The sequence below is a fragment of the Falco peregrinus genome, chromosome 4 (assembly GCF_023634155.1).
Source record: "Falco peregrinus isolate bFalPer1 chromosome 4, bFalPer1.pri, whole genome shotgun sequence".
Classification (NCBI taxonomy): domain Eukaryota; kingdom Metazoa; phylum Chordata; class Aves; order Falconiformes; family Falconidae; genus Falco; species Falco peregrinus.
Window position 1 is genome coordinate 102595213 of NC_073724.1, and position 24481 is coordinate 102619693.

Here is a 24481-nt window from a genome sequence, read left to right on the forward strand (position 1 = left end):
TAATGAAGTTAGTTTTGTGTTTTCACTCCCAAAGGGAAAAGGGCATTGAAACCATTAGTGATCTGCTCACTGCTGCTGTGCAGTATTTCTTGTTTTCACAGGAAGGGTAGAGCCACCAGAAAAAAAATGAAAAATTAAACATATACATCTCAATCTACTTTTGGAATAGTGGTATATCTAAAGTTAATACACACTCACGGACACATAAGATTAGCAGAAATTTAAATAAAATTGCTTAACCAAACAAAGCAACTGAAGCTTTATTTCTCTATATAGAAAGATGCATCCCTATGTGTGTTCTTTTAAGCTAAGGAAAATGAAAAAGCCATGCAGCCCTTGCAAGAAATAAATCCTCAGGTGGTAATATATATACATAGAAAGTTTCCCCTTTAGTAGATGATTCCTCTCAACAGATGCTTAATGCCATTTAGGAGAGCCAAACTTATGACTACTTTAGAGTGGAATATTCTACTACATTTTTTTCAGTACAACAGCAAACCATTGCATGAACCACCATACTGCTCGCATCAGTTAAACCAGACCAAGTAACAAAACTTAAGCAGCTAAACGTGTATCCGGAAATAAGACTCCTTATGCAAAGTAAGCACAATGAAAGGATATAGAACAAATGAAAGGATTTTCTTCAAAAAAAATCATCTTTCCATTTTCTGCAACTTCACATCTCATATGGCTTTTGAACGGAGGCATTGGGTAAAAGAATTTTCCCACCCATAGTCAAGTACTGACTGTATTTACATATAACAATGCAAGGACAAACAACAAAAGTTAAAAATTTAGCATACTGTATTACTTTACATAATACAGCATAAAATCCCTTCTAAGGCTACAAAGGACAGATTTACAGTAATATGAGGTACTGGTATTTATGGTCAGAAAAGTAAAGATGGAAAAGAATTATGTAGCATTGTCATCAGACATTTCTTTTTCTTTTTTTTTTTTCTTTTGGTTTTTTGGAAGGGTTTTTGGTTTTGTTTTTCTTTTTTACAAAATACATGTCTTGATGACCACATGCTTTAAGCTTATATTCATTTATTTTTTTATATATATATGTTTATTTATTATTTGTAGGGGCAATTGAGAGAGAGTCACAAATAAGGAAAGGACACTAAGGTTTTAATAAGGGCAACAAAAAAAAAAATGTTTTCACCAGAATAGATTCACATTACAGTACACCAATATCGACAGCATTCTCTTTTGTCTATTTTTGGTACATAAGATGGAATCTCTCTACATAACCTTATAAGGCTTCAGTAACTAAAAAGTAAAAAACCTATTAGTTTACAATTCATTTAAAAATTCTGAAAGACACAGCAAGTTCTAAACTTTAGTAGTGCTACCCATACACAACCATCCGGTTTAAGAACCCATTAAAAGAGCCTCCTTTCAAGGGAGCTTCCAACAGCAGATCTGTGCAATATGAATGTCTCTTACTACAAGGGAAAAAAAAAAAAAAAGACATGGAACATTCTCATTCATATTTTGCAATGTAAAAAGTTACAAACATATCTAATCAAATAAATAATAAAAAAAAGAATCTGAAATGTGTTTGTTATGTATCCTAAAACCACTATGCAGAATAATGGAAACTTTCACTCACGGACTATTTACATGGTAATACCCAGCTGAGGGTACACACTGCTACAAAACTCATAAAACAAAGGGTAAACTTGAAATATTTTCCATAGTAAAGGTCTAGCAGCATGACTATATCTAATGCTGTTTGTTTTCTTGATGGTTTTTGGAAGTTTGTTTTAATCTATGTCTTCATCCAGTTCATAATTGTCTTTATCATAAATATCTTTTACTAAAAGAACCCGTACGAGCATATTTTCCAAAGTGTTGCGGTCCAGTGAAGTCGCAGTGTACCAGATGGGACTCTCTGCAGAGACAGAGCACTCTGGCTGCAGATAGAACATGTCTGTCCTCTGATTCAGATTCTGTGGGCTACAAGGGGGAAAATACAGGGGGTTAGAAAAACACCCTCACAAGATAAAACAGTATTAGCAGTTTCAATATCCTGCAAAACCAAAACTCTTAACTGTACCTCAGCAAGTTACCAAAAAAAAAAAAAAAATTAACATGGAGAAATGTGGTCTCGTCCATAGAAGGAGCCCTGCTGGGTCTGGCCCAAGCCCAGCCAGTCCCACCTCCTCAGAGCAGCCAAAAGCAGGTGCCTGGGACTTAACAAGCACACAGGAGACCACAGACTCTTCCAGCTTTCAAAAATTTGCAGATCCAGGACTCGCTAAACCAGACAGTACTTGCTATCTATGCAAGAACCACTGATCGACATATTTTGATATCAGTAATTACTTGCACCACTGCCTGATATGGCTGTCTCTGCATGTGGAGCCTGGGGTTCCCTCGAAAATCAAGGGCAGCAGTTCTGCACAAAAACACAAGAAGGTGGTAAAATCCATCCTTTTATTTTCCTTGAAAGGCTGGTCATTTTAAGTCTTAAAATCCCTTAATTCCTGATGCACTATACTTCCAGTTTGATCCAGCTCAGACACATAATCTAACCCACTACACAAGACTCCTTTAAGGAAATTCTAGTATTTTGTCCATTTAGGCAAGTTTCAGAAAATAATTTGGAACCCTGCCTGTGGAAGTGTTCATTCATGCTCCCTCCTTCATAAATACTGCAAACGTCAGGAGTCAACTCCATTTCATGTGTCTTTGGTAAAATTTTTACCAGCTCATCTTCCCAAACTGGCTGGTAAGGTATCGGGTGCTCTTCTTCACCTGCTAGGGAAAGTGTTGGCTTGTTCTGTTCCCACGTAAATCAGATTAAGAATCAGGTAAGAAGCAAAATATGACTGTTCAAAATATTCTAATAATTCAAATATTTTAACCTCCTTCCTACATTTTTGACAAGCCAGTATTTTTGTAGGAACAAGCAATGATACAGTCTCGATAGCTGTGAATGAGAGGATCTGGAAATCTCAGCTGCAGCTGTCCACTAGTTGCCAAGTATATGTCAAACAGCTAGCATTACCTTAAATTTTACAATAGCTTTACAGTATTACCTTAAATTACAACATCAGTTTAAATTTTGCAATAGCTTTTAAATTGTAAAATATTAAAATTATTTCATGAAAGGTGGGAGGTGTATGTTATTAGTAGTGGAACCAGGAAAAGCAGTCTGCTGCTCTAGTTAGCAATGGTGACCAATATCTGTAAGACAGCAGGACTTGAAACCACTCCATAAACGATACTGCAAGTGAGCTTAAGTGCCTTCTTCTCCCCAATGTTGAGATGTTTCTAAAAATAAAAAAAAAATATTTGTTCTCTCCCCACTACTGGCTGTGTAAGTCAGTTCAAAAATCCAGCTTCAACTTTTTAACGATATACCCTCTCTGAACCATGACCTTTTGTGTGAAGGCAAAAAACCCCTCCCTGCAACAGTCAGAACTGAGTTTATGAAAAGCAGGTCCTTGCATTAACAGACCACAAGCTTCTCTTTAATTGCTTCTTTCTATAACATCACATGCTTGCACTTCTACCTACACTGTGTGCAACTTCTTCACCTTTAAGAGTAAGATGCTGTTTCCTAACACACGTTGGGTCACACTTCATTTGATTTCCTGTGTTGTATACACAATGTGATTTTATTCCTTTGGTATCACTTGCCTGTATTTATGTAACTTAGAGTTACATAAAATCTACATTAAAATCAGTCGCTTGAATGGCTGTTCTAATTAAAGAAAAGTATTTCCCCTGAAATCCTGTTTTCAAACACTACCGAATTATTGGTTTTAAGAGTTGCCAAAGCTTTTCTTTTTAATGTATTAATTTCTGTGCAGATTGGAAAGTAACAAGCTATTCTAAATGCTGGGCTACTGTCAGTAGTATTTTTTCTACTACAAAATATTTTAAGCATGCTTTCAAGCTCGGTATCTCAAAAGCATCTAAATTTCAGATTCCTGATGACTTAAAATGAAGCAAATGCATTGTCTCAATCCAATTTTTACTGAAGAGACAAGGACCTCACAAATGTAACCCTCAGCAGTAAAACCTACCAGATCCCTTGCTGGTAATGCTCTGCAGAGACACTTGGTGTTTCCGGGTAAGAAAACTGAATGATACTATCACTGCCAGATGAAGTCCTTGACAACTTACACTGAAGTACTCTGCTGCTTCCACACCTTCTGCATGCCTTGTCCAGATACAGAACAGGAGATTTCAATGCTTTCATTTAGGTATTTTTCAGAAGATTTCAATCCATTCCCTTTACTTGGGCATCTTTCATGTTGCATAAAAATATTTGCCTTTTGTACCTAGGTCTCCCCCAGACCACTTGCACATCACCCTGTAGCATGCTTACCTTTTAGACAGATAGCACTCAAACATTTTCACAGGGCATCTAGCTGGATCAGACGTGTTTTCAATTTGTTCAAATACTGGTTCATCATCTTCGTGTTTCCTTTTTCCAGTAGTAATTTTATCTTTAAGAAGAAAATCAAGATCTAAGCTATAACTTGAAGTTACTTTACATTTTCAGTAAACTTCCCAGAGTGGGCAGCCCACCAAGTATCGCAATGCGGTTGCCACAACTATGCATATCTGCACACTGGAAATGCAACCCACCGCCACAACAAAGTCACAGTATTTAGCATGGAGACCAGTGGGCTCAGGGGGATCATTTAACACAGAGACCCTGCTGTCTCCATGGACCACGCACTCTGATTATAAAGATCGGGGAGCTGAGCTGCTCAACTTTACGCAAAGGCAGACCTCTGGCTCCTGGCAAGGTGCTCAGGTGTCCCTCACAGGAGCACAACGTGGATGCTCCTGCAATACTAATTTTCAACTGCCATAGTACCTTCACTATCAGCTCTGCACAGGGAAGACACTTGGTATCGAAGACAAGCTTTGCTTTCCATTGTTAGAGGATTTTTTTTCCACTGTCTAAAAACAGTGCCAAAAGAAAGTCTTAAGTGCTGCTCCACTGTCTTCAGGCCAAAGTATTTAGTGTTAAAGTAGAACAGAGTATTCAGAAGAGCAACTGGTGAATGTGATCCTAGCTGTTTAATCCTCCAAAGGTAATCTTCTTCAACTCGAGAGAATATCGATCCTTTAAAAAAAGAATATTAGAGAGAATACAATGGATTAGCACACCAACTGTCCAGGTGCAAGAGAATCAAGTTTCTGTTTACCATAATATTTAACAGAAGGATCATGAAAAGCCTCTAATAAGCATATTTAATTGTATGTTCACAGCCCCAAAACCACCTCTTAAAGACAGACACTCACTGTTTCAGTAAGAGACAGGTAATGGGAAATACGAGTATAGGCCATTTCACACGGAACGTATTTCTGTTTAATTACAACAGCATCGCTTACATGCAGCTCCATCATGTTACTACATAAAACCAAATGTTCAAGGGGCTAATCTTAAGCCCTTCATAAACAGCATATTTTTTAGTTCATTTTATTCTGCTCAGGCAAGGTGTTTGAATAGCTATACCTTCTTTCTTACTGCTAATGGATATTTCACTTGGAAAGCGCTTCTGGACCATATCAGGGTATAGGGAGGACCCTATACAAAGGCGCTCTAGAGCTATACAGAGAAAAGACAGTGCCAAGGAGAGAGAGGAAAGGGGCTGTTAAGGACATGCCCTGAAAAGAGAATTGTGAGAAAGCTGGAAGAACAGTGGATCCTGCAGTTCAGCACCAACATTGATCTGCTGGGGAAAATTCCTGTTTTCTCCATGAACTAATGATCCTTCTAGGCAGAAGCTCCATAGAAGAGAGTCCTCCCAACCAGCTAAGAAAGGCTAAAATACACAACTCGTTAGCCCTACCCACACACAGCCCAGCACCTGCCTGCCTACCTGCTTCCCATTTGGGAAAGGAATTGGAAAAAAAGTAAATTCTGCTCAGGTTTGAAGTACAGGTCAAAGAGCAGCTGTTTATCCTAACTTTCTTTCCTAAAAATAGATAGTCAATTTAAGCTTAACAGGTGGTGGCAGACTCAACTCTTGCAGTATGGATTACCAAGAAACAGGACAGTAAGAACATGTGCAGTCTTAAATGAACTCTTAGATGGTATCTTTATGATTTTTAATCAAATACTATTGCAATGCATAAAATGTTTGTATGTATCTACATGCTTAAGAATACAGAACTATTAAGAGATGAAAAACATACATGACCAAAAAGAAAATTACCATCTGGAAGTATGCTTGGTTGCCAACTTCTAAGGATTTTATTTAATTCCTGTTCAAACGTCTGGTAGATTGGATCAATAAATATGTTGTCTTTTCGATTACTTCCATATAAATACTACAGAAAAGAGAGAGACACAATATTTACACTTCCAGATTAAAACAGTTCCTGTGCTATAAGGTTCTTCTTCAGTGCAATGCTTGCACTTTTGTAAAAAAACCACACACAGTTAGCTATAAAAATAAAGGAATGACATTTTTCCAATATTTAGCAGTTAAAAGTTACCTCCAATATATGTTGTAAATTTCTGACTGAATAGAAATAAAAAATTAATTACAACTTGACCATTGTTCTCTAAAATTTCCTAAGTGCAACACTGAGTCAGTGAATAGGGAGTTATTAAAAAAAAAACCAACAAAAGAACCAACCAAAACCCACAAACCCCAAATCCATAACTATTTTATCTTTTCCTCCACCTAGATCTTCAATGAAAAAAACCCAACCATTTAGCAACAATCTGCCACTTTAAACGGGAACTCTGGACACTGACAAAAGCACCTTCAACACACAAGTGAAAGCAAAAAACCACCCGTGTATTTGTGGTAATGATATACAGCAGTGCAAGAAAAATGATAGGATGGTGCAAGGCACCCGCCTATTCTACAATCAAATTATCCTAACCCGCTTGATCTTACAGAAACTCTTTTGAACCTTTACCAAGAATTAATGGCTGAGGGATACACTAGTATTTGATGCTATCCTCTCTGGAGACATTTGTAAGAAACTGAGGATTGGCTCCTTAAATTTTCCACTTCCGTGTTATCTGTGCATGAACAAGCCTGTTAGTGAATACAATAAAAATGACAGACAAAAAATGTACTCGCTTCTGGAAATGGCATCTATTTCTGTACATGTACTTGAAGAAACATTAAACACAGCACTTGTTTATACTAGGCTGCTCAGCATACCTTGACTTTCTTATCTTTGCATTTAGTTTTATAATAAGGAAAAACGAGTAAATACACTTTCCTACAAGTCTCTAACACATCTTCATTTAGATAAATATATATAATAAGTTTAACTAACTCTTCAAAGCGCAATATTCCCCAAGATGTGCTTGCCTCTACATACCTCAGTTTTGATTTTCATAAAGCAATTCTAAACCAGACAATACAACTCACTAAAAGCTTCACTAGGTTTGCCTCTCTGTTACCTGGCACATTTTTCCTCTATGAATTTTCTTTTTCTCTGGTTTGCATTAAAGACACTGAATGCTGGCAGTGAAACTGAAATTAAGACTGAAATTTGGTTCAAAAGTAATTCCCACACAAGCTTGTGAGAACTCAACTAAAAATATTTCCGTTTCCTGGTTCAGAATAAGTGTTTGGCTAAACCTCAACATCCCCAGCAGAAACCTGTGAAGCATCCTGGACCATTAGCACTGCAGAATCTACAAAAGAACGATGACATGTTGCAGTCTTCCCTGGTACACAACACCATGACATGCATCCACAAACCTTCTTTACCACACCATAACGTTGTGCTCTGCTCTCTACAGACACTAGCGGACCCAGGATCAGCCTTAGTTGTTGCCACCTGAGATGAGTTCTGTGGAAACCGCAGACACCTTCAGGCAAACATCTGCCAAGCTCCATCAGCCTGAATTTTGCCCAGACAACCCCATTATTATGGGCGGGTGGGGGTGGGTGGGAACAGGGAACGAACAAAAAACCAAAAACCACCAAAGCCTCCCAATCTGTACTGGGATAAAGAACGAAGGCCACGATGCAGCAGGGGAGCAAGGCAGGCTAACGCCTTCTGCCAGAGGAATCCTCTCCACTAGATGCCCACCTGACCATGCAACAACCTTTTTCATTTTAAGTGTGCTGTTTTTTCAGGATCAGTACTTCAAAGTTACCAAAACCATTACTGAACCATTTCTGGCCGGAAGCAGAACAATTTCAGCTGCAAACAAACCTGAACTGAGAAAATGTATCATTTGAGTCAGGGACCAGTTTGCTGGAATAGATTTTCCAAGTGCTTCCCTTAAGAAAAAGTTATTTTACGAAGTCAAAAAGCCAACTGGAGATTTAAGACTCCTGAGCACCTCCCCTGCGCTCAAACCGTATTACTGCCATGAGGAAAAGCTCCAGCCTGAGCCTGTACTGGGCCACAGCAAGTGCAGTAATTCTGGCGGAGAGGGAAAGTGCTCTTTTTCTAAGGGCTTCCGCATTCTCTTCCTTCAAAGAGAAACTTACTCTAAGTCAGCAAAATATTGATGAACTTTGGCACAACTTTAACCTTAAATGGCATCACTTAAACTCCTCTGAGCCCCTTTGAGTTAAACAGAGCCAGTACCTTTTATGCAGTAGCAGACAATTTATTCTCTTTCAGGAGAGTACCCACGTCAGGGTTGTCAAGATGGAAAGAAGTACTAAGAAAATACCAGAAGGCAATGGACTTTTGTTGCACACTGCAACAACTGTGTTGCATTTAGTGTACCATTAACTGGTTTAAACCTGTTTCTTTGAGAAGGGTAATGCATAGGCATATACATCATACAATTTGCCATTCGCACACAGATGTTGGCTGCAACCCTTGACAGCTCACATGCTTGCACGTTTCTGTCCCTCCCTCACTGCCTGCCCTTGTGAAATGCAAACTCCTCAGAACAGGGCACATCTTCCTACCAGTCTGAATAGCAGTGGCACAACTGGGCTGAATAAATGGGGCTGTTAACATCGCCTGAATTAAATACTGGACACTAAGAATAAGCATAAATTACAGTGAAACAACTGCAAGTTATTCCTCTAATGTTCCAGTGTTGTGTATGTGTATGGCACATGAATATTGTGTTGTGCTACAGGAACTTTGGTTCTGATGCGCTAGAAAAAAACAAAAGTTGTAAAAATAACTAGCTTTCACAGTAGACAAAACAGACTATGTCAAAGGCACAAAGAGAAAGGTGAAAAAAGAGAAAATACTAATTTAATTCCATTTTATAAACATGTACCTCACACTGTGTATTGTTTATCAGCTTAATAAGAGTATTTCCAATTCGACAGAAAGATACAGAGACACAGTTTGTCATGCAAGTGCAGAAGCAGAAAGCTAGTTGAATTTGAAACATGCCTTGTAGCAATATTGACTAAAATGCCAAACAATTGGTCGCTGCTCAAATTTCAATCATGAGGTAAAGGTATCAAGTAATTCCCTAATTTTGGATACTCGGGATATGGAAAAATTAGTATAGGTACTATTTATTTTAAAAATATTTCGATTAAAAAAATTGTTATTTGATTCAAGTTCTCTGCCTTAAGTATGAAGCACTTTAAGCAGGACTGCAAAGCCTGTGAGCAGCTTGCTTTCCACATCATATGCAATTTTTAATGCCTTTTAACATGAAAGAAATGTTGTGTTCTCAGCCCTGAACACTGCTTATTTTATCTATGATTTGCCTTATGTACCAAAAATTAAAGACACACTCTGCTTAAAAGATAAGTTGCAGAATAGCTTTTCTAATTATCTAGTGATATGTTATTGCCTTCACAAATGATACCTCTAAATTGACTCCCTTTATCTTTGAAATACAATGTAATTACAATTTGCGGGCAGGGTGTATGTCTAAGACAGTCAATGTAGCAGAGTCTCCTGCACTCTACAAAGTAAAGCCTGACTGCCCACAATCTGCAATATTCAGTACATTACTCTGCCAAAAAGACACTTCAAATAGCTCATTTCCACTATGTGCTAAGTATCTGAATTAGTAAAACATTTACAGATCATGCCTTGTTTCATTCTGTTTTTACGTTAAGCCATCTTTAGCAACCAAAATGAAGCACAGCATTCAGAAAACCTGTCATTTTAAACTGCAAATTCCTTGCTTTAACCCAGCAAGAAGCTTAAAATTATTACAGCATACCAGTTTGCATTTGAGTTTTCAGGATGGGTCTGCAATCCCATTTTCTATACAGACAGCTTTCTACAATGTGATTTACACAGCAGCCTCTCTGTGTTCCAGGTCATAGCCATTATATTAAGAATAGCTCCTAGCCAATAAATCCACATTATCTCCATTCTTCCACTGAAATGGGTTAGTCAAATCAGTAGGTCTGCTTCCCAGCCTCTACTAACCTCCTGAATCCCAAGACACAGATAATAGATGCTGTCAGGTGCATAGTTCTCTCCATTTGGCCTTCGAATTTCATTGACAAAATGTGTCAAACCATAGTTTAACTCAGCTGAAGTATGTGATAATAGATCTTCCTTTAATTTCACAGACTTTACTGTAAAATAGAGAAAAAATGCTACATTACACAACAGAATGATTACATGGTGAGGGTAGGATGGGGTATTTTTGGACTGGAAAGTGGGAAACTGGCTTGTTGTCCTCTCCACTAACCAATGGACAAGTCTAAAAGCACCAAGTACTTGAAGCACTAGGTCTGTATTAAAATAAACAAGGCTACCAGAGTAAAGTCTAGTTAACCAAATGCAGTTATCACCCACTGACGAACGCACTGTCATGCTGACATGCACTTCTCTGAAAAAGCTGAGTGCAGAAGTGGCCCAAGACTCCGAAGCGAAGACAGTGCTGTAGAGGGAGACCTTCAGGGGAAATGGCAGTTTCCAAAGATCCAACAGTGTAATGCAAAGGTTCTAAGACGCATGTGGGAGCTGAAGAACAGCAGGAGTAGCAGCAATCCAGCAATCCCCTTTTCCCTCACGGTGCCAATGTACACACAGAGGAGCACTGCAGAAAGAGCAGCGAAGCTCCACAGGAGCAAAGGCCACCTCGTGCCAGAGCTCCACAGCCAGATAATGCCAGCCTCAGATGCTCTCTTTCCAGCACAAAGAACAGAAGAATAGGATGCCCCTCCCTTGCAATTCAGAAGTCCAGAAAAGCTGTGAACTCCAAGGCAAGTTAAAATATGAGGAAAAACAGGATACAAACAAACAAAATAATCAAAACGGTCCTAGAAAGTCAGAAGAGGCAGAAAGGTGCTGTCCTGGCTTGCATGAGAAGCATGAGACCCAGCACACTGAACCAAGTAGGGAATAGTAGTTAAACAACATAAAAACCCCAGACAAACCGAAACGAAACAAAACAAAGAGTTTGGCAACTCTGTGATAAAATAATCCCAGTCACTGTGGGAACATTAGGCACATGTGAAAACTTACATTAGAAATTCCAGCTGAAAATCAGACGAGTACAACAATTCTCCCTACCAAGTAAGAATTGGGATGCCAGATTTTTGGGAATACTTACTTGATTTCAGTTCCTCTAATTCTGGAAGCTCTTCATCTAAATACCGAGACTTTACCCAGTGCTTCCATGCATTTACACCATAGGCATATTTGAATGGAAAACTACACTCCGAGTTTTCAGAGCTGTCATCGTGAGACTGGTATTCTGACACTGCTTTCCTCTTCACCCCCTGCCATGGAAACACAGCGGTTAACACCACTGGCAGCAATAACACAGAAGCCGGGCAGAATAAGCAAGCTGCATGCAAAATTACAAAATGTTCAGTGCAAAGAAACACATGCTTCATTCTGTAGGTAGTTTCTGTGTTGAACATACTTCCAAGGACAGTGTTTACTTAAGCTGACAAATGTTTCTAATTCACCTTTAACACTGGTTCCTAATGCAGACAGAATAATTTTTGATAATGGAGCTGCTGCATTGGTTAGATCATATTAAGCAACAACCACATGATGCACCAAATAATTCAGTGTATTTATAGGATTTCATTGTGTTAATGTGCAGGAAGATAAAAGTGCTACAAATCTGTGTCAGAAAGTCAACATTTAGGTTCAACTGAAGCCATCAATGTAAAACCCAGCACTGGTCCCAAGTTAAAAGTATGTCCAGGAGTGGACATGTGGATAATGTCCAGTGGATAATACCAACAGTTTAGACTCCAAGTTTAAAACCAGAAAGATATATTTTTTTCTTAGAAGTTGGATGGGTCTTTTTTTAAAGCTGTGATACCCGCTGTAGTTACTGCAACAAAACTGTTTCTACTTTGTGCCAGGCACCAGAAACTTTATTTCTTGTTAGTTTCCTTCTAAATAAAAGAGTACGGCTTATTTATTTGCAGTATCTAAAATAAGTTTTTTGACTGAAAATAGTATCTGGGAAAATCACAAGCAACTAAAAAAGTGGGGGGTTTAAACTAATTTATACAGGAGATGCTACAGTTCCCATTATAAGCCATGGTAATGCAAACATTCTTCCATTTTACTGTCAAATTAAACCAAGACTGTTTTGTTCAAACCAGAAGAGAGAAATGCATTACTAAGAATACAGAAATTATATACACACTAGCACATCACGTCAACAGTTCTACAATGTGAAGCAAAAATGGGATCACAATTTAGAAATGACACTCCTATTTAATCAAATAGTTAACTGCAACAGACAGGACTGAAATAACTTTATTATCTGAAACGTATCAACTTATATCATAAAGATAGGGTATCAGGTATGAATAGGCAGTAACACATTTTAGATCAGTATGAGAACTAAAAACCGAAACCCCAGCATATTATTGCCCTCTTAAATTTTGTGGGGTTTTTAAATTTTTTTATTAGCATGACAAAATTACCTTCTTTTTAGACCGAGGCCTTGGCTGTTCCTCATATTCTTCCCCAAAAACGGGAGGTAACAAAAACTCATTTTCTGTATCAAGCTCCTCAGTTGCTGAAAATACATTAACAGAAACTTATTTCTAAACATCTTTTGAATAATATTGGTTTGGAAAAAAAAACCCAATGAACTATATCAGTGTTCATTAACATAAGGGGTCCACAAAAGCACATCTATAAACATCACCAAAGATCGGATGTCAGTAAGAGGAAACAAACCTATTTTTCTTTTGAAAGTAAGGCAAAGCTATCAAAATGTTTACTTCTAAACAAACTGTAAAGGACACAATGCTCAACATTTCCAAGCACTATCTCAAGTCTTGATGGCAGCATTTCTTACTACGGACTTTAAACAATTTTTCCTGCCTAGGCAGTCTTCAGTATTAAGAAGTTGAAGTTGTAGTGAGAATGAACTATTATAGAGAGAAATAAGTGGAAAAAATACACATTAACTTACTACAGGCACTTTTGTTCATTTCTTTCCATAATTTCTACTCATGTTTTGTATCTTACATAGCACTTTATACTTGGTTAAAAACTTTCAGGCAACACAGTGGAACGAGACAACACATGAATGGATTTAATGTTGCAAGTTTCACCTTTATTTACTTTACTCAAGATGGTTCATCCCTCATTTAGCCATCAAACAATGTCTTCATTCAAAACTGAATGCTCTTCTAACTGGCTGACTTCACCACCTTACTAAAGACACCATTCAAACCGGCCCAGAGGAAATAAACAGCACTCGCGTGCAAAGTTTTGAGAAATCCGCCCCAGACTAAACACCAGTCCTTCTCCTGCTACCACAAAGAATCGTATCTTGGAAGCACTTCAGTGCAATTAATATCTATTACAAACTGCTATTATTTAGTATTCAACTTTTTTTTTTCTTCCATGGCTTTTTTTTTCCTCATGTATTGAGCCTCACTTATATAGAAAGTTAAAAGTCTAGTATACATCTGGCTAATAAACTCCCTAAGACTAAGGTCAGACTAAGTCCTAGACTTGGCCTTTAAATTAGACATACAGCAAACTGGGAAACCCAGTCTGGGCATCTAGTGCAGATATCCACAGCACAAGGCAAAAGGAGCCTTTCAACATCAGCTAGAGAAGCTATCCAGGGGAGGTATGAGAGATACATGTCCAAGAGAAGCTATGTTGACGGAGACACGAGCTACAGCCAGGAGCTTTCTCAGATCTTGGATTGATTAGAACATGGTATAAGGAAACAGTCACTGTTGCCTGCATTCGATAGAGTGGTAGAAATTGTAATACATAAACCCAAGACCTTCTTTCAAGAAAGATCTCAAAGTATTGATGTTCCTGCTAATTCAAATAAGGCTACCTTTTTCAAATACAGGTACAAACGTTAACAAGATACTAAAAGGCGACACCAATGATGTGCAGCACACCAGCTCACAATTTTCTACCAAACTTGAGTGGGAAATTTGCCCTTTCGCCATTTCTGCTCTAAAACACCACTTTCCATGGAAATACCTAGTGACCGAAGAATGCATTCGTTACTGTTACATGCCATCCGAGTCTTTGAGCCTTCAAAATAGCTTTGTTAAATCCACGTCCAAAACCAAGTGGTGCAGTCAAGTTCATCTGTGAAAGGTTAACTCCCCTTTTTCTTTGAATTCTGTTTCAAATACTGTATTTTAAATGATGGAGGAACTAATTCAGGAGTCTCCAGTCTTGCAAAGACATTGCAAAGCTTTACTTAACAGTCAGGTGGATCTTGCAATCAAATAAAGCTCCTCTGAAAGGATGATGAAACAAGGTACAATAGTTACCCACAATGTCTACTTCACAATATTTATTAAAATGACAGAAAAAATACCTCTTGGAAAGTCTATTTCAATATCAAGGTCTGGCTCATATGGAACATCAGGCAAGCTTGTCCGTGCCTCTGCTTCTGAGTTCAGAAGATCCGACTCTACTATTACACCTGTTTAAAACAAAACAAAAAAAAAACCACCACAAAACTCTTGTTATTTTAACCAACACATGCAATCCATGTGTTGGTTATTTTTCTACATGATTCTGCCTGCAACAGGACAGACTTTCAAGTCTGTGAAAGAGATCCTACAAAAGTAAACAAGGCAGGCAGAGGGAATCAAAAGCTTGACCTCTTTCCAACATCTGGCAAAGACAGATTTCTCCAAATTCAGTTCCCTGCAAATGAGCAAGCTCTGATCCCATAAATCTACTCATTTAGCTAGCTTGTACTTAACCAAAAGAGAACAAGGAACTGCTAATGGCAACCTTGTAACACTACCAGAAAAGCCCAGCTTTAGTGGGGGAATGGCAACAGTGTGGAAGAGGATGTGGCTCCTGGAACTGCAGCACCACTAGCCTCCTATACACCAGGCTCAAAGTGTAAGTTCATGTCATTTATCAGCATCCTTTGAGACACATTTAGAAAGAGCTTAAAAAAAAACAAAAAAAAAAGAACAACCCACCATACATCAAAATTTCCCCCGAGTCAAGCAAAAATCTTAAAATCTAGTTTTTGGAAGAGAAGGCAAATTCTCCTGGGAAGATACAGAAGAGACTTGAGGATTTTGGCAGGCAGAGACAGGGAAGAGGGGCAGAGGTACGTGCACTGCAAAAACAGCATTACAAATGTGCAGGATTTTTTGATATTCAGCTGTAAAGTTGTCTCAGACAGTTCTGTCCTTTTAGGTGACCTGGTTGGATGACAAGCCATTTCAGCATCACAACTCAAATGATGTATCAGCTGAAGCATTGCTATCGAGAAAGAGATGATCCTTGCAGGTCAGGATCAATCAAGAGCAAAAGCTTCACCAGGTCACCTGGTTTTGTTGATCACAGTTCCACTTGTGCCATTTATGTTTCTCTTAGTTTTAACAGTCCATGCTTCCCCATACCTAACAAAAAACGTGCCTAGTAATGTATTACTACAAAGGGGCGAGACCTCTGTACAGAGAAGTTGGGTTCACACCTGTAAGCCACAGCTACAGAGATCACTTCCCCTAAACTTCTGAGTTGAGTTTTCCTGGGAGGATAAACACAGTGGGGTTTTGGTTTGTTTTGAGTTATGCTGGGAAGAAAAATGTGTTTGTGATCCTGGATAAGTGCCTGTCATCAGCCATGGAGCTGGCCCAAGCAAAGGGAATGCCTGTGTTTTTAAAGACAAAGGTCTGGTACAGCACACCAAAGCCACACAACATACTTCGGAGAGTTTTCTGTATTTCAAATGCGCTAAAATTATCTTTTACAATATTTAAATAATTAAGATTTCCACTTAATATAACAACTCAATTAGGGCACAGTAACAATCAGAATCTTTCAGTAAAATAAAAAAAACCCCAGCTCCTCTCTTGATTCACACCCACACATACACCTCAATGCTCCAAAAAATCAAGAACTCAGCAGGAAACTCACTGGTCACATCAGAAGCTTCAGTTTTTCCATCATGTTCAGGTGCCATCTCTGACAAGTTCAGTAGCTCAGTTTCCAGAGGATTTGGGGGCACTTTTCCCCTCAGCTCTTCTATTGCTGCAAGGATTTGCTCACTGCTATCCAGAGTAGTGGGTAAAAAAACTGGAACTGGCACCTATGCAGACAGGGAAGAAGAGATAATTCAAAAAGAAAAAAATGCGGCAGCAAAGCATCAACAGCAGTCAACAAACTCTACATCCCTCTTCTAAAAGACACTGTTAATACAGAGAACCATATTTCTTCAGTGTGGGCTAACAAAAGAATGTTCACAGGTTAAAAAATTCAATATGAATTCTTGATAACACAAGTGAAAGCAGGAAAGGATAAAGTTAAGCATGACAAAATACAGTGGGTCAAAATAAGAACAGAAGGGACTTTGGAAATTCAAACCTGCCTGACTATAACTTCAGACTAACAGTTTGGACAAGTCAACATCCTATTTTAGTGGCTTGCTGGTAGAACACAGAATTTTAGGAATTCAAGGTTTTTTCCACCATGTGGATGAGATTTGGCACTTAAGTGCTAACAAATTTAATTTACTTTCTTTTGCTAGCACAAGTTTCTTGTTTTTACTTTTCTTCCTTCTGTTTATCCCCCTCTACCATCCCTTCCCAAGACAATCTTTCAGTTTCCCCTTTACCAGAACAAATCTTGCTATTTAATGCTTATTGAGCAAACTCAAAAGCATCACTCAGAATTGTTCCTAAAAATCTCAGCAGCACAAGATTTTCACACTGAAAGCAGGCAGATTATTTCCTCAATTTTAGTACTTAAGTGCCACTGTCACACTTCTAATGCCTTCCCACTGAACAGTGCTGCAGCACCCTGCAATCCTTTAGATGGAACAGAATGAGAACAGTCAAGAATACAAAGTGGTCCCACACAAGCATGTGGATGGATGCCGATCTAAACATGAAGCTGAAGTCTCACTTACAGGAACAGGAAGCGTCGTAGGAACAGGAACATTTTGACTATACATATTCATAGGCACCGGAACATAGACAGGTACAGGAATAGGCACTGGGACATACTCTTTTTTCCAATCATCTTCTATTAAAAGAAAAAAGAAAAAGGCAAACACTGCCAGGTACTTAAATATATTTTACACCTGCAGTTTAGGGAAAAAAAATTAGAATATTTGCCGTGTGTTCCAAGACAGTGACAGTTAAAAAATAAAAATCTGCAATGAAGAAATTAGTAGTTCCAGTACAGTTCAAGAGTTACCTGTCTGACAAGACTTCGTCTGCATATGAGGTTTACAGTATGTGGCTTTCGTCATTGTCAAAGGCTTGCAGAGAACTGCCTTGTTCTTCATTTCTCTGTTAGGTGTTGGAGAAGGTGGTGGTGCTGAGCCCTACAGACAAGCAAATAAGACAATGTGCTGCTGCACTACACTGATTCCAACACAACGTTCTTGATTTAATGTATCAGTTGATACTTTTCATATGAGATACTGAAGAGGAAGCTCACAACAGCATGAAACACCAGCACCAACTATTATTATTTAATTGCAAGCTACTCTACACTTCTAGTAACGAGCTGTAGCTACCAGGAATGTAACATAGCTGTATCTTGCTGTCAGGCCTAGCACTTTGACAACTTCTGGCTCATTTTCTTTTTTTTTTTTTTTAAAGTTTAAGATATTATTTTTTTATATTCTTGTTTAAATGGAATTGCAATTTAAGCTGTTTTATAACTTCAAATTTCATTTTAGCTGTAAAAAGAATTCACTATAAGTAGCATAACAAATTCCTGGCTCAAAGTCTAACCTCCTTGAACTATGCTATAATCCAAAGATTGCATTTTTTTTTTTAAAAAAAAAGCGTTTCTGAAAATATGTCCGATTTTTTAATCCTGAAGTATGAGCTTCGAGCTCCCCCTGCTGGCTCTACAATAGTGACAACAAATACTTGGGAATATCCCATAATGCTCAAACCGCATCCTTACAGTCAACTAGTAAAAAAACCCACATCTCGGTCCAGACATGTTTTTTGTCACCTAGCACCTGTTTTAGAACCTGATTTACGCAGCACGACTGTCACTTATTTGGTCATATGCAGTAAGACTAGCCCCACATATCCTTTTAAACACAGAAGGGAAGTCAAGTCACAAGAACAGCAGCAGGCTTTATTTAACAGGCGTACATTTTCTAAAATAAAAAAAAAATTACTGTATCACACATAGCTTTTATATGATCTTTAAAAATTTAGGGAATGAATTAACATCATTAAATACTATATGTTTGTAACAAGACAGTTTAGCTTGTCTCATGTCTCTAGTTACCTAAGCAATCTTGTTTTGTCTTTCATTAATCTGTTTTATAATGCCATCAAAATACTTCCACTTAAATCTAAAATTCAGCTTATAGCAGCCTATCTGCATTAAAGAAACTAGTCCATTTTTTCATGGAAATACAGGCAGTTCCAAGATCTTCCATCTGATAAACTGAGTTTCAAACAAAATACACTAAACTAACTGAAAAAAAATTATTATTAGTAATACTTCCGACAAGCTGATAAAAACTGAAACGCAAAAACGAAGGCCGCTGCTCCACTGATGATTCCCACCCTCCCAGACAGTGATCCTGCAAAAGGTTATGCTTCCCTACTCTATCACCTGCAGCAAAGTCAATCAGACCTTGAGCACCAATTATTCTGCTCTTGGGAATTGTAATTTAAGATCTGAAGCTTTATTTTCAGCCTTTCATAGCTGAGATACAACCTTAATATTCTAACTGACCAGTGAAACTCTATTCCCTTTCCACACTCCATATTCACATATTTAGACTGATTAGGTGTGTTTAAGATACGCATAGTCGTGAATCAAGTTTTAAGCAACACTTCCATGCACTACAGATGTAAAATACATGGCTGATATTTTGGTTTTCCAAAGTGTCCAGAAGACACTGACAAGACAAAATATGAATATTTAAAAATGTAATTTCAACTAGTGATGTGAAAAAGACTAAAAGCCTCCATAAATTTAGCTTAGCATCATTCAAATATAATAACTTTTTTTTAATAGCATCGTTTAAGCCATCAGGATCTCACATTTTAAATACATCTGATTGTATTATATATATGTTAAATATATGTACTTACTGTTATTTTTGTTCGGGGGGTTTGACAGCCCTGATCTAAAAATATAAGAAAACATTTTTAGAAAATTTTTCCCCTTTTTCAGAATCAAAGCAAATTTCAGTTAAGCAACTCAGACAACTTCTATCATCAGGATAACATCAAATTAACAGCAGTGATTAGTACTGTATCACAGGCAAGAGCTGCATGGGAGACTTCTCATTCACAGGCACCTCACCACTACACAAAGACAAATGCTCATCAGTGCTCCATCCAGATGTGAATACAGCCTCATTCAAAAAAGTAAACACTGAAATGTTCAAATATGAAAATGGCTGTAGAAAGAAGTTGCATTGCTACAATTGCATTAATTAAAAAGCTGATTTATTTGAACTTTGCCTCACTTGCCATTTAAACCACGTAAACATGCATTCAGCCCCATCAGCAAATTTACATGGTACCTATTGCCAACAAAAATAAAGCAATGTATTCCTCTTATACAGATAATTTAATTCCATTCCCATTTAGTTCCATTTCATTTATTTCCTCTTAATTCAATTTATTTCTTTTTTCATTCCTGGTGCATTTGTATGCTCTCTGTGATCAAAACACATTTTGAAAATAAGTGCTTCCACAGAGCAAGTAATGACAAACCAGAGCACGACGAGAGGAAAACATTTTCTGTCCCCATGATAATACAACAGTAAAATTACACTTAACCTAAAAAGATGCTTCTTAAAAAGCGATTACAAAACTGTTTGATTACCTGACAACGTTTCAGTTCTTGAAAAAGCAATAAAATAAAGAGCTAAGATAAAAAATAGCAAGCAGCTCAATGATGCCTCTGATGCTAAAATAAAAAAGGGTAATCTCTAACACAGTTTATTACAACAAATAAATAATTCATACAGCTTTAAATTTTTCATTTAAAGGAAGCATCTTGTTTGCCATTTAGCATCCATAAAGCAGCACATACCATAGTGTAAGTTCTCGGGTCCTTTTTGGGTTGCCAGATTTGGTTCGTTTTGTTGACAGTAGAAACGGAGCAAGCAGTGCTGGTCACAAAAGTGTTTCATTTCACCACGCCACTGCACTTTCTCTTTGAGAGTTCCTTGAGACTTACAACAGTCACATCGTGCAGCCTTAATGCAAAGGAAGATTTTGACATTTTTAAACAAGCCTCCAAAAAAATTATTTCTACATTTTAAAAGGTTTTGTTTTTAAGAATACTGAAGAATCATTACTGACACACAGTCAAGTTCCGCTCAAGCAAGCTCTATGATAGTTACACTACCTTCTAACCGGTGTACACAGGCACATCTGCCACTTTATTTTCAATTGTTTGCTGGGGGTTAACACCCAGAATGAATCATTAAATCTTTAAAAATTGCTCACCTCTAGACAGTCAGCCAAAAGTGAATTTTATGCATCAATTTTAATTAATTCTACTTAAGCATTCTCCAAAACAAGAGCAGAAAGTGACTGAGACTCCTTAATGGCTCTCTTGAACGGACAAGTAGAACTGGGTTTTATCCCCCCGAAGTCTGGTGGTTTCTTTGTTTTAAGTGGCAAACAGAATCACTTCTCTGGGTATCAAATTGAAGCACTTTCATGTAAGTAACTTTTATATTTTCATTCTTTTAATAGTTTGGCAACATGTAGATTCCAATTATTTAGTTCATCACAGTTTCTCTATGATTTATAAACAATAGCTTTCACACTGAAGAGGTTTCCACAAAAATCGTTAGCACATAACTTGAAACTCAAAACTTTGTTCATATGTATCCCTACCTAAACATTTAAATAAAATATCTTTCACCAGCCTACACGATAATTTCATGACGCATCACTAAGACAGACATTGCTTTTCTCCAAAATAGATTCCACTGAATTTTATCAGCCATGCTGTAAGTAATTATCTGAACAGCAGTAGCCCCAGTTTCAGACCTTCAAGTAAGCAAAGAATTGTTTGAACTACTGCTCCCCCTGATATTGCCTGCAACCTCCATCCTAAAGCAGTCCTTAAAAAAAATCCAAAAAGCTTTACGGAATCTCAGGAATCTAAAATAAGTCAACCTAATAATATAGCCAGGAGAGAAAGAGGGAAGTTATGATAATATGCAACATAAAACATTCATACGTAAAAGCATACACAACATTGCAGTTATGCACAAGGCTCTGATGGCTAAAAAAAGCCACGAAGTTCCAACTGTAGTTCTCATTACTCCAAAAAAGTACGAACAGGCCAATTAGTTCCAATTTAAAAGGTAATTAAGTGTTGAGTTCCTTCTCAACCTGATCAGTCTGGCACCATGCTCTGGCAACGCAGAAAATTCAGCTCTCAGTTGTAATCTTCCAATACTTAAGACGATACACCGAGAGACTTGATTCTAACAGTACAACCAGTTCTAAATTGGGAGCAACTGAAGCTGTAACTTCAGGATCAACTCACACTAAGTGCCAGGTGCCCCTGGAAGGGCAGGTATTTCTTCCCCGCTCCTCTGTGCAGGTGTCAGCAGTAGTGCTTATGCACCTGTAGGTTACACAAGGGCAGGGACCTTCCAGCACGGCATTTCCCTCATCCTCCCTCAATTTTTATTACATTTGTCACTGTGACTTTCTGCTGATGCTGACCCACAGTTCATTTTGCAGCAGAGATATTCTCAGTGGGATAAAAGAGCAAGTAGGTTGTATTCTTGGAAGGGAGCGGGGAAGAAGATGAAGTGTAAAGTGTTGCCAAAATAGCCTAGATTATCAGTTCAGGGAAACTGTGAATTCACACCTTTAATGCAAATGCATCTTTCAAAGCCACCAAAAGGCTGAAATACCAGTAGAAAAAAAAGATAATGTATAATTCACTCTAACTTTAAATCTCAAGCCCACCTAACCCTGATTAAGAATGACAGCTGACCTGTGTAGAGAAAAGCCCACATATTCTAACCTGCTACGCGCTGCTTGACTATCAAAGCACCACTATCTGCTCAACTTTCTCATTCAAAGAAAAAAAAAGGTGACAAATTTTGTCAAATGCAGCAACTACAGCCCTCCTGCAATTCTTTTCTCCCTCTCCTGTTCTGCTTTTTTGTTTAGATATTTGAATAAGTATTACTGTCTCTCCTAGGCTGCTACTAAGGTATTTATGTGAAAAATATTTTTGTTTGCTTCCACACAGAAATTACTCTTCCTTAGCAAGACCAAGATTCTTTTATAAGGATGCTTCACTTCGCATCCCTGCACCTGCTACACTGGAGTTCTACCACTTCCATAATCATGCTAGCAGTCAATACCATACATCCTTCCATGCAATGAACCTTCCTACTATCTGCCTGCTCTCCCCAACTTCCCTGACCATGAAAGTTAACTGAAAGCAGAAGTGTGAATTCATGATCTTTCTGCTTTTTCCTTCCTTCCTTCCCCTTTCCCTCTGGGTAACTAGCACTACATGTTAATTGAATCTCCAAAATACCTGCCTTCAGGTATTTTGCTCTATTTCTGTGTTGCCAGAAGTCCACCCATACTCTCTGTGATTCAATTACACATAATTTCTTTGCCACTCATGACTGCTTTTTAGCCCAAGACTTTTCCCCAGTCCAACTTCAACACATTCAAATGGGCATGGTGTTTAGTATAAATCACTAATGTTTTCCCCAAACTTGGTTTAAAAACAAGTTTTTCACATGTGGGGCTTTTATTGACATTTTTAATCCCCCCCTGACCTGTTCCTAAATGTTCTCCAATGGTTTGGATGGCTACTAATTTGACCTAATCTCAGCTGTCTACAGTAAATAAGCAGCAGGAGATGTTTCCAGAGAGTGACTGACTATAGAAGAAGGGAGATCAGCTGTACCGAAACAGTGCCTACTTGAAATTGAGATGCCTAGATATACAATGCCTAAACTTGGACAAGGTAAATTCCACAAGGTTGTCTTGCTACCTTTACCATTTAGATCAATGCTGGCTCCACAGTTTCAAATTGTACCCCTGCTGACAATCACTGCCATCTGAGCTCACCAGCCACAATGATTTTTCTATGCCTCAGACTAATTCCCCACCTCCTACTTGGTCTTTGCTGAAGACACCTGACCTCTGCTGGATACACAGTCATTGCTGCACATGCTCAGCCCAATCAATACTCCACTGTAGCCTGGAATGACCTGTAAGCGCACTTCAGCTGTGCTATTTTCAGCAATGTTTCACAATGTATATTTAAAGAAACATGTTTCTGCGCTGATCTCGGAACTGTATACTTTTTCAAGTTACTTTCAATGCTCTAGTATAAGTAACATCAAATGATTGAAATTCTCATCAAACATGAGCCTACTAAAATATTTATATAGACATTTCCTAGACATTTTTCAGATTAACATCCAAACCATGGCATGCAATTGAAGTTTACAGGAGGAGCTCCAATAACTTGGGGAGCTAACCTCAAGACACCAAAAATGTTACCTCTTGTTTTAAAAGATGCATGGACACCATACAGCAGAAACTTCCTTAGAACTTGGCACCAACTGATAACTGTAGCTGCCACCCAACAGACGATTAGGACTAAGCTATTCTTTTACATTTCAATCCCTCAAATCAGGTTTGGAGAACACTTCTAGGTAAGTTTGATATACTTATAAATAACCGTCTTCTACCACTGCTACCTTCTTCTGGCTTTTTGAGAATAGAATTTTGGCATTCAGGGATGTTCTCCCATAATACTTAATTATTTTTAAAAGTTAAGATGTTTTCCAGATACTATTACATGAGAAAGATGTGCCCATAAAAAAAGAGAGTAGACAAGGAAGATGAAGAAAACACTTGCTTAATGAACACAATGATGGTGTTAAAACATTACTACAGTATTGCTACTTATTTCTCTTCATGTATACATTCATTGGAACTCCAGAGTAACACTGGACATAGTATAGATTAGACAAAGCTCATACATATGTAATTTTATTCTTTTAAAAAGCTCACAGACAAAACAGCAAATGAAGTACAAGTTCAGGGAGTGGTTCGTATCTGTTCTGTCTTCCTATACTTTGATCATTATCTATTTATAGCTAGATAAGAACACCAGTTAACAATGCACTACCAAACCTAAG

The 24481-nt window shown here is 37.9% G+C and overlaps 1 protein-coding gene across 12 annotated transcripts in view; it reads right to left on the reverse strand.

The window, feature by feature from the left end:
* Positions 1–235: 235 nt before the first annotated feature.
* Positions 236–24481, reverse strand: part of ZMYM2 (zinc finger MYM-type containing 2) — a 91941-nt gene continuing 67695 nt past the window's right edge. For 10 of the 12 annotated variants that reach the window (XM_027788994.2, XM_027788980.2, XM_027788976.2 and 7 more), the window contains 13 exons: positions 20365–20530; positions 19413–19447; positions 17536–17665; positions 17246–17361; positions 16255–16426; positions 14687–14794; positions 12804–12898; positions 11462–11630; positions 10327–10478; positions 6195–6309; positions 4847–5098; positions 4349–4469; positions 236–1965 (listed from right to left, as the gene is read on the reverse strand). In XM_027788994.2, coding sequence (XP_027644795.1) covers positions 1773–1965; positions 4349–4469; positions 4847–5098; positions 6195–6309; positions 10327–10478; positions 11462–11630; positions 12804–12898; positions 14687–14794; positions 16255–16426; positions 17246–17361; positions 17536–17665; positions 19413–19447; positions 20365–20530 — 1824 coding nt within the window. In that variant the 3' untranslated portion in view covers positions 236–1772. Of the gene's footprint in view, positions 1966–4348; positions 4470–4846; positions 5099–6194; positions 6310–10326; positions 10479–11461; positions 11631–12803; positions 12899–14686; positions 14795–16254; positions 16427–17245; positions 17362–17535; positions 17666–19412; positions 19448–20364; positions 20531–24481 lie in introns of those variants that run through there. The other 2 variants (XM_027789005.2, XR_003555198.2) reach the window with 2 other exon arrangements.